The sequence below is a fragment of the Dunckerocampus dactyliophorus genome, chromosome 6 (genome assembly GCF_027744805.1).
Source record: "Dunckerocampus dactyliophorus isolate RoL2022-P2 chromosome 6, RoL_Ddac_1.1, whole genome shotgun sequence".
Taxonomy (NCBI): domain Eukaryota; kingdom Metazoa; phylum Chordata; class Actinopteri; order Syngnathiformes; family Syngnathidae; genus Dunckerocampus; species Dunckerocampus dactyliophorus.
In genome coordinates, this window is record NC_072824.1 from 21,882,015 (window position 1) to 21,899,606 (window position 17,592).

At 40.1% G+C, this 17,592-nt stretch overlaps 1 protein-coding gene across 3 annotated transcripts; it reads left to right on the forward strand.

The window, feature by feature from the left end:
- Nucleotides 1–858: 858 nt before the first annotated feature.
- rfc1 (replication factor C (activator 1) 1) lies at nt 859–13,708 on the forward strand. 3 transcript variants are annotated; one of them, XM_054778966.1, is made up of 23 exons: nt 859–972; nt 1,322–1,450; nt 1,537–1,612; nt 2,774–2,890; nt 3,143–3,408; nt 3,496–3,567; nt 5,494–5,571; nt 5,650–5,976; nt 6,301–6,408; nt 6,496–6,675; nt 6,875–6,979; nt 7,071–7,494; nt 7,627–7,742; nt 7,828–7,942; nt 8,930–9,018; nt 9,095–9,232; nt 9,489–9,584; nt 9,670–9,923; nt 10,014–10,131; nt 10,359–10,504; nt 11,807–12,020; nt 12,113–12,289; nt 12,361–13,708. In XM_054778966.1, exons 1-23 carry the CDS (start codon nt 970–972, stop codon nt 12,436–12,438), a joined length of 3,426 nt encoding a protein of 1,141 aa, XP_054634941.1. In that variant the 5' UTR covers nt 859–969; the 3' UTR covers nt 12,439–13,708. The 3 variants fall into 3 exon arrangements, with proteins under 3 accessions (XP_054634941.1, XP_054634940.1, XP_054634942.1); XM_054778965.1 differs by having other exon boundaries at nt 12,358–13,705; XM_054778967.1 differs by lacking the exon at nt 859–972 and having other exon boundaries at nt 1,332–1,462; nt 12,358–13,706.
- Nucleotides 13,709–17,592: the final 3,884 nt, after the last annotated feature.

Sequence of the window (17,592 nt, forward strand, 5' to 3'; positions counted from 1 at the left end):
CCCTTTCTTTATTCATGTGTGTGATATAATGAGACTTTCAGCCCTGTCAACAAATCAAAAGGCATCACATCATTTACCCACTATTATATGTATACAAACACTGAATCACACACTTGTACAAACATGGGCTGACTGTAAACAAGCAAAATGGGTAAACTGACAAAGTATGGATGATCACATTTCAGCCATGTTTCAGAGAAATAACACAACAATAATTCACTTTTTCCTTTGTGCTACTGATTCTCCTGCTGAGGGCTGGAGTCTATCATAGCAGACCAAGTTTGGGATCACTTACTAATATTATATTTGTTTTCCAAGGACAAACACATTTTCATGCAATTCACAAACAAGCTTATCCAATTCCAGTGAATGAGATTATTTTAAAGAATGATGTACAGCACATTTCTGCACAGATGCCTATTATCAACAACTGTCAATCCACTGCATCAATCACTTTTTTTCACAAAGGGACATGTATGTTTCGATTTGTTTTCACCCTTAATAAAAGGTTTCATTTAAAAACTGCATTTTGTGTTCAGTTGTGTTGTCATCGTATTTATAGTTGTTTACTGGCCAATGTATTTTAATTTTTCAAACATTTTTGGCGACATGACCACTTTAATACTTTTCTCACTGTGTCACAAGCGTTATCTTTGTAAAGGCAGAATAAAAGTTCGCAGACAGGGAGGCGAGCTTCCACATTACATCACTGGCTATGTTTAGTTATTATCTGACCATTCTAAGCAAAAAGACTATTTAAAGATGATGACGATGATGATGATGATGTTATCGATAAAAAAAAAACTGCTGAAGGGAAGTGGTGGCGCATGGTGATGACGTTTCTAAACCGCGGTGACGTCGTCTTCAAGCGACAGCAGAGTCCTACTTCGCGCCAAGTTGTTGCGTGATTTTCCTGTTTTTCTGACACAAAACAAATCTGAAATCAAGTCGTGTGGATACGTGTTTACAATGGTATGTTATAATTTAGACTACAAACAACTGGATGTTCGCAACGAAGTGCTAATTTACAGTACAAATTAGCCCCTTTACTGGTTAGATTTGCTCGCAACCGCTTTTTAACGTCAACAGTACGGCTGCTAACCTCTCAATGGCGACTTTGAGCCAGTTTGTCTCATCACATAACGCTTTTCTTCCAAAACAATTGGACACTTTCCTATTTAAGACACGGCACGTCACCTTTGGAGTAAATAAATAAAAGTTAGCATTTAGTCACCGATGAGTTCTGCATTGCATATCTATCAATTAATGGCTTGTCGCTGTCAGGATTAATGTAACTTTCTGTGTGTTTTTGTACTCGTAGGACATCCGGCGTTTCTTTGCGCCATCCGCAAAGACCTCAGCACAGAAAGCGGCTCAAAATGGAGACATCAGCACGAAGAGGAACCCTCTGTCTTCAGATGAAGAGTTGAAAAAGAAGAAGGAGACAAAGGCATGAAATGACGTAATTTGTAGCGCAGTCCTTGCAATGACTCTCTTTGAGTGTCTCGTTCCTTATTTTGTCTTTCTGTGCCTCAGATGAAAAAAACACACAGAGACGTCTGTCCTATGGTTAGTGAGAAGAAACGAAAAAAGCATGCCGTCATAGAATCAGGTAATTATATTGTTGACATTTGCAGGTTTTGTCCTGCTTGTGAGTCACAAGTGGTCGGCATTTGTTTTGCATAGGTAAGCTAACAATGCCTGAATACAGTCTGGATAAACACTACTATTGTTTCTTTTCCACGAACCATTAAGATGTGTTGCTTCATTGTAATACTTTTTTCTATTACTTGTATATCAAGTCAGGCACATGCACAGACATTTTGGGGGTCAGGTGCTCATGCCAGAAAAAAGATTGATCATTCAATCATTCGTCAGCCAGAATGGCCCTGTTTCTGATTTTGGACCCGGATTTCCAGGACTGGTATCATTTTGCTTTTTGTGTGTCATTGTTGCTATGTAACCGCTTTGAACTTCAGCTTGGCTTGCTAGCAGCTGTCCGCACTTGTAACTCGCTCATTTCAAAGAATCTGTACCTCTCGCCTGTTCGAGTTCAAGTTGAGGGTGTCAACAATCTGTTCTGACCTTGTGTCCGCAGTGTAGTCAGGAAAGCACCAAAATAGTTTAAAACGCTAGTATCGAGAGCAGACCTCTTGCCCTGTACATCCTTTTAAGCCAACCAAAAAAAAGCAGGATTTTGCACCAAACATGGACAAGGCTTTGAAATCCCAGAATTATTGATTTTTTGTGTTTTCTTTGTTCATTTGTTTTAAGACACGTTGGACCAGGTAGCAATAATGTATTCAGCTTCGCTAATGTTGTGATTAATTTAGCACAAACAATGTCATTGGATTGCACAAACGCCGTTATTACCTGTCAGTCTGATGCTGCAGGTCAGAGGAGACTATAGGCTGCAACCGTTTTGGCTGGAGGAGGAGCATGGTGTAGGCTTGTGAGCGCCGCTGAGATGGTTGAGGAATAATTCTCACAAGAACTCAGATAAATGCCTCATAAGATATCAAAACATTTGGCGTGAATTGATGACAGAGAAAGTAATTTTTCTTCTAAATTGAATGAAAATAAAGGGCTTCAGCAGAAAGGGAACTTTTCTCATCCAGGGTAAAAGGGCAGGTGCTTTGAACACCAGTAGGCGTCTATGTTTGCATGTGCCTATATAAAGTACTGTAATACATAAAGACAGATCAGAACAATGGTTAATTATCACCAATAAGCATTTAATTTATCCGTCAACCTTGTTTTTCTGGCTACTTAGACTCAGACTCTGAGGAGCAAGGCAGGAAGTCCAAGAAGTCTTCCGAGAAGAAAGAGAAGATCGGCAAGGCCACGCAATCTCCCAAGAGAGAGCCTGTTCACTACGTCTCAGAAACAGGTAAAAATGGGTGTTGGCTTGTGACAATTTGTCCTGGCCTAACCTGGACCTTAACTCCTACAATTACCTCCTAAGCTTGTAACAATCAATGATTTTGATTTTTTAAATGTGAGAATTAACAGACTAATTGGTCGAGGTACTAAGGTACGTGACTTTTTTGTCATGCAAAGCACCGTGTTTGCTTTTAAGATGTGAAATGATGTTAACTACATTAATGAAGCATTCTTTTAAGGGATACTTTTCTCATTGTAGACTCAGACAGTGATAACTTTCAGTCCTTGAGGATCTCCAAAACCAAGCAGAATGGTGCCTCCCAAAAGACCAATTCAGGTGTCAAAGAAGCTGCAAAGTCTCCTATCAAGTCCTCTGTTCAGATAAAAACTGCAACAAAATCTCCCACCACGCCCGTCACTTCGAAGTCGGCCAAACAAAACCCCACTTCCGTGTTTGACTACTTTGGCACCGGAAGTGTTCAGCGCTCGAACAAGAAGCTGGTGGCCAGCACTAAACGGAAGACAGTGAGTAACTAACATTTTCTGTTGTATTTTGTTTCCTTTCTCCTGCCAACATTTGGTTTACAATTCCTAAAAACACGTCATCCTCAGCCCACCCAGGACACAGAGGAGCTAAGTGATGAGCAAATTGCTCGACAGCTGCAACTGGTTGAGGATGCTGAGGTAAGCTGCATGAAGCAGGATGATTGATTTTATATTTATTTATGGCAGGTTGTCAGTTTTGAATGACCGTAAACTTTTTAAGTTGCCTACCTGGACTCAATAAGTCATTTGAAATGCTCAGAAAATGTTGAGGATTTTGTTGTTTTTTTAAATTTAATAATTTGTGTGTCTTTAGGTTTTTTAAGTGTGAGGTACACCTTTCCAGAGCCAAACCCCTCAGCTACTGTGCAGTATATTATAGCTCTTATGTGCCCACCAATGGGCAAATAGTCATTCTTATTGAACTGAAGCTATTTGACTTCTTCATGAGATCCCCACAATATTAAATGTCCACAAATGTTATATATTTATATATATACAGGTGGTCCTCAGTTTATGACGTTTTGTGTTACGGCCTTTGGTGGTTACAACTGCGCTCCCATAAATTAATTATAACCTTGATTTTGGTCCATAAACTCAAAACTCGCTCGAGAACCAAGTCCAGCATGCGCCAGCAGAAGAATACAAGCCACATGCGGCACAAGAAAGCAGTGTGTGCTTGCGCAGCCACACTGAGGAAGAATAACAATGCTTATTAGTTACCTTTTTTGGACTGCATTGTGTATCCCAAGTAATCACCCTGGAAATGAAAATGAACATCAAAAGAAGCTTAGAGATGGGAGACACGTCCACCAATAATGGCCGCTCTTTGGCAGGAGAATAGGTTATCCTCCCAGACTTGCCTGGGACAATATTTTAAGAAGGTAGAACAACCACAGGAGTCGTAAGGAGTTGTCATTTTATTCCTCGTTCATTTAATGATTGAATTTAATATTTTGTCCTTCATGTGTTGTGTACAGCGTGAGTGACTTTGACATTTTAAATTAGGTTTAAATTGTGACCTAAAACTCGACTTACGGCACGGTCTAGTTCTCGTTCTTAACCTGAGGATCACCTGTATATTATACAGTAGACACCCCTACAATGTAGATAATCCGTTCCGAGAACGTTTATGTTATAGGGTTTTTATGTTATACGAAGCGTAAAATACATGTAAATAGCCTAATCCTTTCCAAGATCTTCCCAAAATCACCCCTTTAGCCCTTCAAAATATTCAAAGTCCACCAAATATGGTGGGAAAATATAAGAAAACGTTAGCATAAACATAGTAGAGTAACATTCCAATATAAAATAAGGTAATAAATAAGATTACTGTAAATGAATAGAACTGAAAAACAAAAACAATCTTACCGTTCATGAGATGTCTTGATCAGGAGCACGCAAGTGGAGGCAGGAGGAGGACTAGCCTGAGTCGAAACGCGACTCAGAGCCTAAGAGTCAGCTGGTCTCACAGACAAACGCACACGCACTACACGATAATGCTGTGTGCAAAATTTTAATTTGTAACTTAACTTAATTGTTTAAGTTAGTTTAAGGGCGACTACGAAGAGGAAGAGAGGTTGAAGGGAAAAGCCTTGTGTGAGAGACTCTTACAAACTCACTTACGCGCTGTATAAGTCAGCCAATGAGATAAGAGCGTAGGCGGTGCCCCGATAATCAGCCAATGAGATGAGAGCGTAGGCGGTGCCCCGATAATCAGCCAATGAGATGAGGGCGTAGGTGGTGCCCCGATAATCAGCCAATGAGAGCATGAAGCGTCAGAAGGCGTCACCAAGTGTACTCTGTTAGTCATGGAAAATGTTTCCCCTTTCTCTGTCACGCGAGCTATTCAAATCGAATTTCTGAACTTGCACTGACTTGACGCTTTACGTTATATGGAATTTATTACGTAATGCGATGCAAAAACATTTCATAAATTCTTTATGTTCAGTGGAATTTAAGTAAAAGGAGGTTTACGTTATGCGAGGTACTACTGTACTTTATGATATTCCATTAAAGTCTTTTTGAGCTTATAGTTTTCTGATTTAAATATTTTGTCCTTACTAGCTGGAGAAGCAGGTCCATGAAGATGAGGAGTTTGCACAAACGCTGGCCATGCTGGATGCAGAGCCTCAGCCAAAGAAGGTGATGACAACTTGAAGCAGTTGAGTACTTTTTATGTTGCTGTTGTTTAAACTGAACTTTTTTCATGTTCCCTTGCAGGCTCGTAAACGCTCTGACGATCAAGAGGATGGTTACGCATTACACAGGAAGATGAATGCCTCCAGCCCTTCAAAGACCAGCAGAAAAGGCAGCATGTCAGAGGACGTGATATGTCCTTCACCCCAGAAGAGTGCTGTCCCAGTCAAGGCCAGTTCCAAACTGGCCATGATGAAGAAGAAGGATGAGGAAAACGAGGATGGAGCAAAGAGCAAAGTACCAAAAAAATTGGAAGTCTCTCCCATAAAGAAGCCACACAATATGTCAAGCAGCAATAAGATGCCCACATCCAAAACAAGGACGGCACTTACTTCTCCCGCTAAACCAGCGGTGAGTTTATAATTCCTTCGGGGGAGATTGATATACAGGTGCTTCTCAATGAATTACAATTTTGTACAAAAAGTTTTTGTAGTTCATATGCTGATTAGAGCGTGAACCATTATTTACAATATTGCATTTTTTTCACTTTTTTTTTTAAACATCTTGCGAGATGCTGAATTTGGAGTTTTTAGTAGCTGTAAGCTATAATTGTCAGTACTAAGTACATTTTTTAAATGGTTTTAGTGAATCCAAAGAATATAAGAGTTTCACTTTTTGAATTGAACTACTGAAATAAATGAATTTTACAAAGAAAATTTTTCTCGATCCTATTAGAGTACAAGTCCTGATGAGGCAGACAAGAAGAAGCTCAACGCTTCTGCTTACAGGAATTACCTCAACAGAGACGGACCACGAGCTCTGGGGTCCAAAGAAATCCCCACGGTACCACGTACAGCTCATCATTCCTCAGAACCCGTTGTTTATGTTATGTTAAGTGCTGCTCATCCCCAAATCTTGTGGTTCTTCCAGGGAGCAGACAACTGTTTGGAGGGTTGTGTATTTGTGCTGACGGGCGTCCTGGAGTCACTGGAGCGAGATGACGCCAAATCCCTCATTGAACGCTACGGCGGCAAAGTGACAGGCAATATCAGCAAGAAGACAACCTACCTGGTGCAGGGCCGAGACAGCGGCGTCTCCAAGCTTGAGAAGGTGCTCTTTGCAGTGGATTTGTTTCAGTTCATTCATATGACTGATGGACGTGAGCTATTTTAAATGTATAGTAAAAGTGAGTGTGAGTGTTTATACATGATATTCATGTGTATGAAGTTGAAAAGTATATGATGATGATGTTAATAGCTCAAGCAATAACAAGTAATAACGCTGTCTTTATGCTTCTGGTGCTGCTCAGGCAGAGAGTTTTGGTACCAAAATCCTCAGTGAGGATGATCTGTTGGAGCTGATTAGAACAAAACCAGGGAAGAAGTCCAAATATGAGATTGCTGCTGAGGCTGAGGTCAGGATCAAAGGATGCTTTTGACACACTGCTTCAACCTAACTTGTTATATATTTTAGTCATGTCCTCTTTTATAAATGTTGTCATCTAGAACAAAGCCTCCAAGACCAGGTCTCCCCCAGCCCGAACCCCAAAGTGCACCCCAAAAGCTGCAAAGATCTCTCCCTCCAAAGGCACTTCCAAGTTCCCTGGCACCCCGAGCCCAACAAAGACTGGACAGGCAATAGGCCACGGTGCCAAGACCAGAGATGGAGCCACCCCAGCTGGGAGAGGCTCAGCTCAAACGGCCAGCAGGAACTTAGGCCTTTCCTCTTCCGCGGTCTCATCTTCTAATCAACAATCTTCCAAATCAGTAAAAGAGGAAGGAGCCAGTCTGCTGTGGGTGGACAAATACCGACCATGCTCTCTGAAGGCTGTGATTGGCCAGCAAGGAGACCAGAGCTGCGCCAACAAGCTGCTGCGCTGGCTGCAAACCTGGCACAAATATCACAGCGCAAGTGCCTCCAAAGCACCAGGTAGCAAACGCCTTGTCTTCTTGGAGATGTTTGTTCACAGAAGCAATCTAATGTATTGCCAAAAAAATCAGCCAGTTGTTTGTTTTTCCTGAAAAGTGGGTGTGTGCCTTTTGTTGTTTGTCTGCTGTGCAGTTGCTAGATTTGGAAAATTTGGGACAGGGAAAGATGATGGATCTGGATTCAAAGCTGCTCTGCTCTCTGGACCTCCGGGCGTGGGGAAGACCACCACAGCAGCTCTGGTTTGTGAGGTGAGTCAGACAGTACAGGTTTATTCTGAGGCTCACGTGCGATGTACATGCTACAAACCGTCCTATTCTCTACGTTGGCCTGTAGGAGTTGGGCTTCAGCTACGTGGAGATGAATGCAAGCTGCACACGCAGCAAAAACAACCTGAAGGAGGTGGTTGCAGAGTCCCTCAACAACACCAGCATTGAGAGCTTCTACAAAGGTAAAGGACTTGTCTGTTGTTCTTTTGATATGCTCAGCATGAGAGTACAGATGTACAGTCATCCCTTGCTCCATCGCGGTTCAAACATCGTTCGCTCACGCTATCCCGTTTTTTCAAAAATTGATAAACTATTGCTGTTTTGTGGTTGATTACAGCCTATTATTAGTCCAAAAATGCATATTTAAGCAAATTGTATGTTTTCTTGGCCTAAATTAAGTATTTTCAAGCATAAAAATGTTCTAAATGACCTAAAATATGACAGACATTTATTGAAACACGCACTAGTTTTATTTATGTCTTAAACGGCTACTACTACTACTATCTACTATATCAGATAATATGAGTGTAAAGGTGACCACAGGGTTGTTATTTCATGTCTAGATAGCTCTAATAGTAGTAAAAACAGTATGGAGTAGGTCGTAAACAGGTTTTCTACACTCTAGATAATAAAATATTTTATTTATAAATAAGGAATCCTACTTCGCGGAAATTCACTTATCGCAGTCGAGTCTGGAAACAACCACAATAAAGGGATCACTGTCATTTCTTTGGTTACGTCACCGTTTCCATCGGCACTACAAATAACCAAAAATAGTTTTAATCTTATGTTATAAGGTCGAGAAGTATTTGAATTTGTAACTACAGTATTCCCGTCACTACAAATACTCATAGTTGGCTTGTTAGAGAAATAAAAATAAAGTTCATTTTCTTTTCTTCCGTTTTGTAAGAAAAATAACATCTATTGCAATGCAGTCAAGAAAAGTAATAGTTGTGAGTATTTGCACATAAATATGTACATTACAATGGTTGGCAAACCTCTTGAAATACCTTTAAAAAGTGGTCTAATTTCCCTTAGGAAAATTTGTATAAAGCTTACAGTACAGTTGTCTGTGTCTATATAGATATTTAGATACACACATACACACACCTTCCTGAGTATTTTTGTTCAGTGTACAAATGCTCCATGGCTGTGTGATTCGTACATAGGTACTTCTCAGCGAGTGAGCAGTAAACACGTCTTGATTATGGACGAAGTGGATGGCATGGCGGGCAATGAGGATCGGGGTGGCATCCAGGTAGGGAGACAGACACACTTTGGCCGTCATTGCTCCTTTATTTTGGATACCGTCCGGCACTTGTGTCTTTCTACAGGAAATGATCGGCCTCATCAAAAATTCCAAGATTCCAATTATCTGCATGTGCAACGATCGGAACCACCAGAAGATCCGATCACTGGCCAATTACTGCTTTGATCTGCGCTTTCAGAGGCCGCGAGTGGAGCAGATTAAGGTGCGATCAATGGCAGCCGCTTCTGTAACAAAGTGTACTTTTACCACATTGTCAACTTGACTTGGTTCTTCCTGGAGGACAGCACCTTTGTTTATTTGTTTGTTTATTTATTTATTATATAAATGATAAATCATTTTCCACCTTTACTGAGATCTGCACTTGACTGAGTGCTTTTTTAGTTCATTTTTTATTCAGCGCTACTGCTACTCAGCTGTGTATCGTTTAGATTGTTATGATTTTTCCCGCTTTCTTTCAGGGTGCTATGATGTCTATCGCTTTCAAGGAGGGAATCAAGATTCCTCCTCCGGCACTCAATGAAATGATCTTGGCATCCAATCATGACATAAGACAGGTTTCAAATTAAATAAAATAAAGAATTTGGATGTCATGTTTTCCCTGTCATTCCCGGCTAAAAGTGTGCGCTTTTTTCTCACCAGGTGATCCACAACCTGAGCATGTGGTCGGCCAAAGGCAAGGTGATGACGTACGACCAGTGCAAGTCTGATGCTGCCAGTGCCCGCAAGGACATGAAGATGGGGCCCTTTGACGTCTGCCGGAAAGTGTTTGCCGCCGGCGAGGAGACGGCCAACATGAGCCTCATGGACAAGTCTGACCTCTTCTTCCACGACTACTCGCTAGCACCCCTCTTTGTCCAGGAGAACTACTTGCATGTTCGACCTGCTGCTGCCCGGTAAGAGAGCCTCTGTCCTGCTGTTGACGTCAGCACATTTTTAATGCTCAGGCAGCAGAATATAGTTTTGTTCACACTGCCTCTTATTAGCGGCGATGCAAAGGCCCACCTTGTGTTGCTCAGCAAAACGGCCGACTCGATCAGTGATGGAGACCTGGTGGACAGACGCATCCGCTCTGGACAGAACTGGTCTCTGTTACCCACCCAGGTACTAAATCCCAACATCCACAGATCAATCTACAATTTAAGACCCTGTCATTGTCAGGAACACATGCCAGTAGTCCACACATAACGTTAGCGTTTAAATGTGTGGGTTTTTTTGTTTTGTTTTATGGGGAGCTCTTTTTTACACTTGTATGACATTTTGACTCCATGATTTTCCTTTGGGAAAACCTGATGAGGATGATTGACTGGTCTTGTGTTTTGTGTGTGTAGGCCATCTATGCCAGTGTAATCCCAGGTGAGCTCATGAGAGGCTACATGAGTCATTTCCCCACTTTCCCCAGCTGGCTCGGCAAAAACTCGTCAGCAGGCAAGCATTCTCGCATCGTCCAGGAACTGGCCTCGCACATGGCTTTGAAGTGAGCAAGGTTTCCTTTTACTATCCGAAAACATGTACAGTCGTCCCTCATTTATCGTGGTTAATTGGTTCCACACCCAACCGCGATATTTTCCAAATTTCCGCAAAGTAGGATTCAATATTAATAAACTGAATATTTTTGTAGTTCTAGCATAGAAAATGTGCATGACTTCTAGATCTGACTTTGACCATTATTAGACCCTGTAGACACTCCTATCGTCACCTTTACAGTACACTCTAGTATTGTTTGTTTACACCACACTGCGCAGGCTACAGGATCACTGCAGGGGCATAAGAGACGGCTGCCTCTAGCATAGCAAGCAACTGAGCTAACTAGTTAGCCTCTCCAATTTACTTATTCAAAACTTGTTTGAAATGGAGTGAGGAAGAAGGGCAAAGTAAGAAGCCAAAAAATTACCACTTCCACACGGAATAGGAGGACGAATAGAACGTATAAAATGTCCTATTGCCACTTCTTAAAAACTATAAATAGTTAATTAATCTCTAAACACTGAGTGATACAAATTGAGCATTTATGTTTGTTTTGTGGTGTAATTTACCTGAACAAATTTGTATAAAACCCATCAGCTACTGCAGTCAGGTCCATAAATATTGGGACTGTGATACAATTCTAATGTTTTTCGCTCTAAATACCACCACAGTGGATTTGAAATCAAACAAACAAGATGTGCTTTAACGTCAGACTTTCAGCTTTAATTTCAGGGTGTTTCCATCCAAACAAGGTAAACGGTGTAGTCATTACTACAGTATACAGTATAAATGTCATGTTTTAATACTTGGTTGCTCAGTGAAATCCTCACATTCGTGTCAAAAACCGTATGTTGTGTAGTGCTTTTATTTTGAAGGTCAAACTGTCCAACCTATATCTGATCTTCTGGCCAAATTTGGTGACTGCTGACCAATCATTAAAAACAGAGCTATCATTGTGTGCACTGTACAAGTAAGGAAAACTCTTCCTGTTCTCCAAAATAAAAGCACGTGTCTGGTGTAAACCAGCCATAACCGAAGCCTGAAGCAACATTCGACGCCTTGCTTGCATACCACTTAGCATCGTGGGAGAGTTTGTGTTTAAAAGTTTAAATGTGAAAACGTGCTGCACGTCATCGTGTGCAACGAGGAACACCTTTTGCCATCAACATGTGGCACTCTACAGCCTTGGTGTGAATGGCTGTTTTTATGTGTCCTGTGATTGGCTGGTTACCAGGACAAGCTGTACTCTGCCTCCCACCCAAAGCCTGCTGGTATCGAGGTAGAAATTGAATGAGAGTCTTGTGTGATGCAGGACGATGAGCAGCAGGCAGGCGGTGAACCTGGACTACCTTTACTACCTTCGCCAGACCCTGCTCAGCCCGCTCCAGAAGCTGGCAACAGAGGGCGCTAGCCAGGCGGTGCAGCTCCTGGACGATTACCAGCTCATCAAGGACGACGTGGACAGCATGATGGAGATCAGCGTGTGGGGCGGACAGCCTGACCCCTACTCTAAATTGGACTCGAAGGTCAGTTGGGACGTTGCCACGAGTTTCCACGTGCACCTTCAGAGAGGTCAACGTGATCAGTGGGCTTTGCCTCCCTCCCTCCCTCCCTCCAGGTGAAGGCAGCATTCACTCGGGCCTACAACAAAGAGGTTCACCTGACGCCGTACTCCCTGCAAGCGGTTAAGAAAGGTCGGCGGGGAGGCGGCGGTGATGAGTTTGACGTGGGTGTGGAGGACAATCCGGTGTCTGAGAATGAGGGGGATAGCCTCAATGCGGACGCGATGATCAAAGTAAGTTTTGACAGTTTTGCCAGGCCCATCCCACCTTGTGTATTTCACTGTGTGTTTTCCATACACAGCAGAAGAAGACCAAAGAGTCAAAGAAGGAAAAGAGAGCGGATTCTGCCAAAGGGAAAGGAAAGGGCAAAGCTAAAAAATGACTGATCAGCACAGGATGACACAAAGCAACCATGAAGAATATTGATGTGCTGCTTTATCCTGACCATTTTTTTAATCCTTCAGAGTATTATCATGTCAGTACACCTCATCACGAGTGTGTTTCCTCTAAAATGTCCAATTCATGCAACTTCAGCATCAAAGACTGTTGCATTGCTCTACACTCCTCATCATCATCATCATCATCATCTTGTAAATTGAAATGTAAAATAGAGAGATATGCCATTTGTGTGTGTTGTGTGTTTGTGGACATGGTTTATTTAGTATGACCTTTTGTTTTCAAAGGTAAGCTAATACAACACTTGCAGGTTGATATTTGGGACAGTACCAACTTAGGGCAGGGGTGAAGGCCTTCACATTTATGGAACTGTAATTCTTCCAAACTAGAGGGACCAACACATTACTCGTGATGTAATGCGGTAGCTTTTTAAGATGATACTTGACACTGAGAAAAGTATTCATTTAACAATATATTTGTTTACAGTGGTATAGACCTGTCATACTGATATCTCTTATACTGTAAAACTTGAGAACTGGGTTGCAGACATGATGACAACGTAATTTTGAATTCAGCTCAAAGTCAGAAGCAGCACCCATTAAGGACAAATAGACACATCTTGTTGACATGTTTGATGTACACTAGATCCCCAACTTACGAACACCCGACTAGCGAACATTCGCAGATACGAACACAAGCCTACTGGTCTATATTTGATTTTATTTTGCCTTGTAGTCGCTCAATCAGTATTTATACTGCTACTGTACATGCTTGACCAGTAGAGGGCACTGTGACACTGCTAATGCAGCCTTAAGGCTAATGAGACCAACACAGGAAGAGTTAGACTCAGGGGAGATACAGTGGAAAGCTAAATTGTACAACCCGGACAGAGCGTGTGATTAAAGTTTATGAAGAGTTAATAGGCCTGCTTAATTCGACACCACCCACAGAACACTACCTCTTTTAGAAGAGTCTAGACACGACGATTTGTCCTTTTTTTTTTCAATAACTCCTCCACCACCACCACAACGACGTATGCTCGGCCACTCCTCTTCAAAGGTAAATAACATTTATCATTACATATTATTATATCACTTTTATTAGTTTTTTCGTTAATTATCCTCGTTTAATATTACTACTGCATTCAAACTCATATTTACATACATACACATAGACTGTATATGGGCCAGGCCAAGGGGAGGTTAACATCTGTAGCAAAATTTCAAACATCTTTAACTGGCTTTCTAGATGCCTTATCTTATAGCTAACATCTTTAACTGGTTTTCTAGATGCCTTATCTTATACAGTAGCTAACATCTTTAACTGGCTTTCTAGATGCCTTATCTTATAGCTAACATCTTTAACTGGCTTTCTAGATGCCTTATCTTATAGATAACATATTTAACTGGCTTTCTAGATGCCTTATCTTATAGCTAACATCTTTAATTGGCTTTCTAGATTCCTTATCTTATAGATAACATCTTTAATTGGTTTTCTAGATGCCTTATCTTATAGATAACATCTTTAATTGGCTTTCTAGATGCCTTATCTTATAGATAACATCTTTAACTGGCTTTCTAGATGCCTTATCTTATAGATAACATCTTTAATTGGCTTTCTAGATGCCTTATCTTATAGATAACATCTTTAACTGGCTTTCTAGATGCCTTATCTTATAGATAACATCTTTAACTGGCTTTCTAGATTCCTTATCTTGTAGATAACATCTTTAATTGGTTTTCTAGATGCCTTATCTTATAGATAACATCTTTAATTGGCTTTCTAGATGCCTTATCTTATAGATAACATCTTTAACTGGCTTTCTAGATGCCTTATCTTATAGATAACATCTTTAACTGGCTTTCTAGATGCCTTATCTTATAGATAACATCTTTAACTGACTTTCTAGATGCCTTATCTTATAGCGAACATTCCAAAGTATGCAGATCCCAAAAAAATGTTGAATTCCATCCACTACGAAAAAAGTAACAGGCATTTAAAACCGAAGGTGTGGACAAACTTGAACTGACCGCACTTCTTCCTGATTTTACCCTAAAACAATAGCCTTGATGGGGAAGCATTGTTAGAACAATTTTGATAAATAACATTTTTTTGTAGTGATGATATGATTAGGCATCACAGTAGAGTGAACATTTAGGGGAAAAAAGTCACAGATTTTTTTTGACAAGGCATTAACAATTTTTTTTTTATCCTGTTTCAGCCTGTCCCTCCGTTACCGAAAAAACATTATTTTTCTTTTTTTTTAATATCAATTTTCTGCTCAGAGGGATGAGAGATTAAAAAAGAAAGCTGATTGGGATGTGTCTTAAAGTAATAAAACCAGTTAAAAAAAAAAAAAAGTTGGCAGAACTGTGATTTTGAGGAGGTTGAAAGCTGTCCCTCCGTTACCTGTAACGGAGGGACATGAATTTGGAGTCAATAAATTCAGCACATGGTATATGCAAAATACTTTTTTGCAGTCTAATAGGAGAAACAAAGTTGTTTTAGGCTTCAAATATCTCCTAAGAGTGATGCTTTTTTTCATCATCATGCATGGGTTCACTATTTAAGACACACATACAGTAATCACTGTAAACTAAGTGCCGATGATTTTGCGATCGTAAGACAAAAGTTCAATGAAGTGTACTTGTAGAGCTACTAGAGCGAGAAAAAAAAACAGTGAAAATTAGTTCATGGACTTTTCAGTGTCATCAGATAAAGAACTTCACACATTTTCAACTGATAGGCGACCCATGATATTTTGTTGCAATTGAAATGTGGTTAAATGCGCAGGGTTTTTAAGTAATAGACTTTCAGAGTCAGCTAGAATCCTGTTGTGTTCCAATCGATATGACCAAACCTAAAAAAAAAATAAAAAAATCACAGCTTGAGTGACATGCCCAAGTACTGACTACAAGGTTTTGCTTTGTCTGAGCCTAAGATGCTTGTAATTATTGACTTAAGAGAAGACTTTGAATTAAATCCTGATATTAATTACTGCGGTAAGTGTTCATCTTTACAGAATTTAGGTAACATTGGAACATTCTTTCACTTTTCATCCATTTTAATCAGTTGTTGTAAAGTGGTGGATCAGCAGCCTGCAACCTGCAAAAAACCCTTGAATTTAAGTGAAAAAGTGTTCTATGGTTGCCAAAATGCATTTACAAAGATACATGGATTACAAACAGCTGGTATGTGATGTATAAAGGCTGCCAGGATAGATGAGCAGAAATGTGTCCCTCCGTTACCACGGACGTCTCACATTAAACCCCACCCAACAAAACTTGAGCAGCATAAATGGCCTGCCATTTTGCATGTTCATAATTAATGGATTTAACGACAATATGAAAGAAAAGGAAAACCATTTTCACCTCAGGAACCGTGAAATATGCATCTTTGAAAAAAGGGTTGAAAACACATGTTAATTTAGTGTCCCTTTTACCCCCCAGAAATCATTTGCCCCCAAACTTTTCCCCCTGATGTTATAGTCTAAGGTAGCCTCTATAGAGTACCAGTTGTTGTATTCCTCAGTCTTGGATGGAACAGGAGTACAAGGGCAAAATACAGCAAAAGTGTCCCTCCGTTACCGATTGGCCTGGCCCATATGTATACACGTACATGTAGTACCTATATCATTGGTAATATTACCTTTTCCCCTACTTAAGAACAATTCGACATAAGAACGGTCGTCCGGAACCGATTGTGTTCGTAAGTTGGGGACTTAGTGTACTTGCAAATGTCAGATGCAGACAAACCATGCAGTGACACTTTGTATTTAACAATATTGTTTCTGTGTGTACCTGATAGTTGCCTGGCACTTCTGCAGTTGGTTACCATTCATGACGAAGACTGTTGGGAATAGCTTGTTTACACCAACTCTTCCCAGCATTTTCCATCTGCAAACTATAAGTAAACATCCACATTTCTGGAGATCAATATTCATACTGCAGTGTGATAAATGTCCCATATAATATTTTTATTTAAAAAAATCTGGCTTCCATGGTATTTTTCTGGTCGGGGCGGTGGGGGAAACCTACACTAGAACCAGAAATGGCAGAAAATTACCCAAATTTTTATTTTTTTTTGTTGACAAAAATGCACAGTAGTGTATGAAGTGTGTTGGCCAAAATCAAGTGCTGATGTTGGAATTTAGACTGCTTTTAAGAATAAAATAGCAAAAAGAACAAATTAAAATTATACTATTACATAATCAGGCTAACAAAGGATAATTAACTTTTGTTAAAAATGTAAAATACATCTTACTACCCTTTTTTTTAATAAACTGAAAAAATATTTGTGGAGTGTATAGTTTTTCTTCTTAGGCCCCCATCCACAGGAATACAGATTTTTTTAAAAACACATCTTTTTCTATGCGTTTTGGCCTCTCTCAGGTTTTGGTCCTTAACTCCTTCAAAGCCGGCCATTTTTCAACAGACCAACCCCTTCAGTACCTTCCATTTTAGACAATTTTGACAGATTTTTCAAGGCATTCAGAGTATTGTGTTCTGTGGCTATGTAAACATGGAACCTACCAAAAGAAAGATTAGACTCTTGTCTTTCATTCGGGAAAAAAAACCTTTCTACCTTTTTCTGTTCTTAGTAATCAGCAGTAGAAGGAAAATATCAGTTCCCATCAAGAAAAGGGAGAAAAGCTGCTTTTTTTTAAAATATAGTGTTGTTTAACATCAAAATAACTATTTACAAATATAACACGATGAACTAAACTGTGTGTGAACGCGTTAAAATTTCCGAACAATGCGTAACCTTCTGCACACTACACTCACGCATGCTCGTGCATGTCTGCCTTGCTCTTGAGTGGGTTTTTAACGCAAAAGATCCATGCCGAGCTTTTATCAAATGCACTTCTTTTTATGTCTTTTATTGTACAATTGTGTCATCGCCTCTTTTTGCCTCTCGCGCAAAACCCCCCCCATAAAAGAGGTATAAGTACATCTTTGGGATAGGGCGTTCAGATTGATTAAAAAGTATAAACACGTGTTTGGTATTGAACGGGTTAAAGACTGAGCTTTTGGAAAACGGCCTGGGTAAAGATTTTGAAAAAATATATATTTAATATATATATATATATATATAATAATTACATTCAATTCAGTTTACTTACAAATATGAATAAACTACT

Bases quoted from the DNA above. Each gene is read 5' to 3' on its own strand.
- rfc1 (XM_054778965.1), top strand. The intron at 5,572-5,649 runs GTGATGACAACT...GTTCCCTTGCAG, and splicing joins CAGAGCCTCAGCCAAAGAAG to GCTCGTAAACGCTCTGACGA. The intron at 7,495-7,626 runs GTAGCAAACGCC...TCTGCTGTGCAG, and splicing joins AAGTGCCTCCAAAGCACCAG to TTGCTAGATTTGGAAAATTT.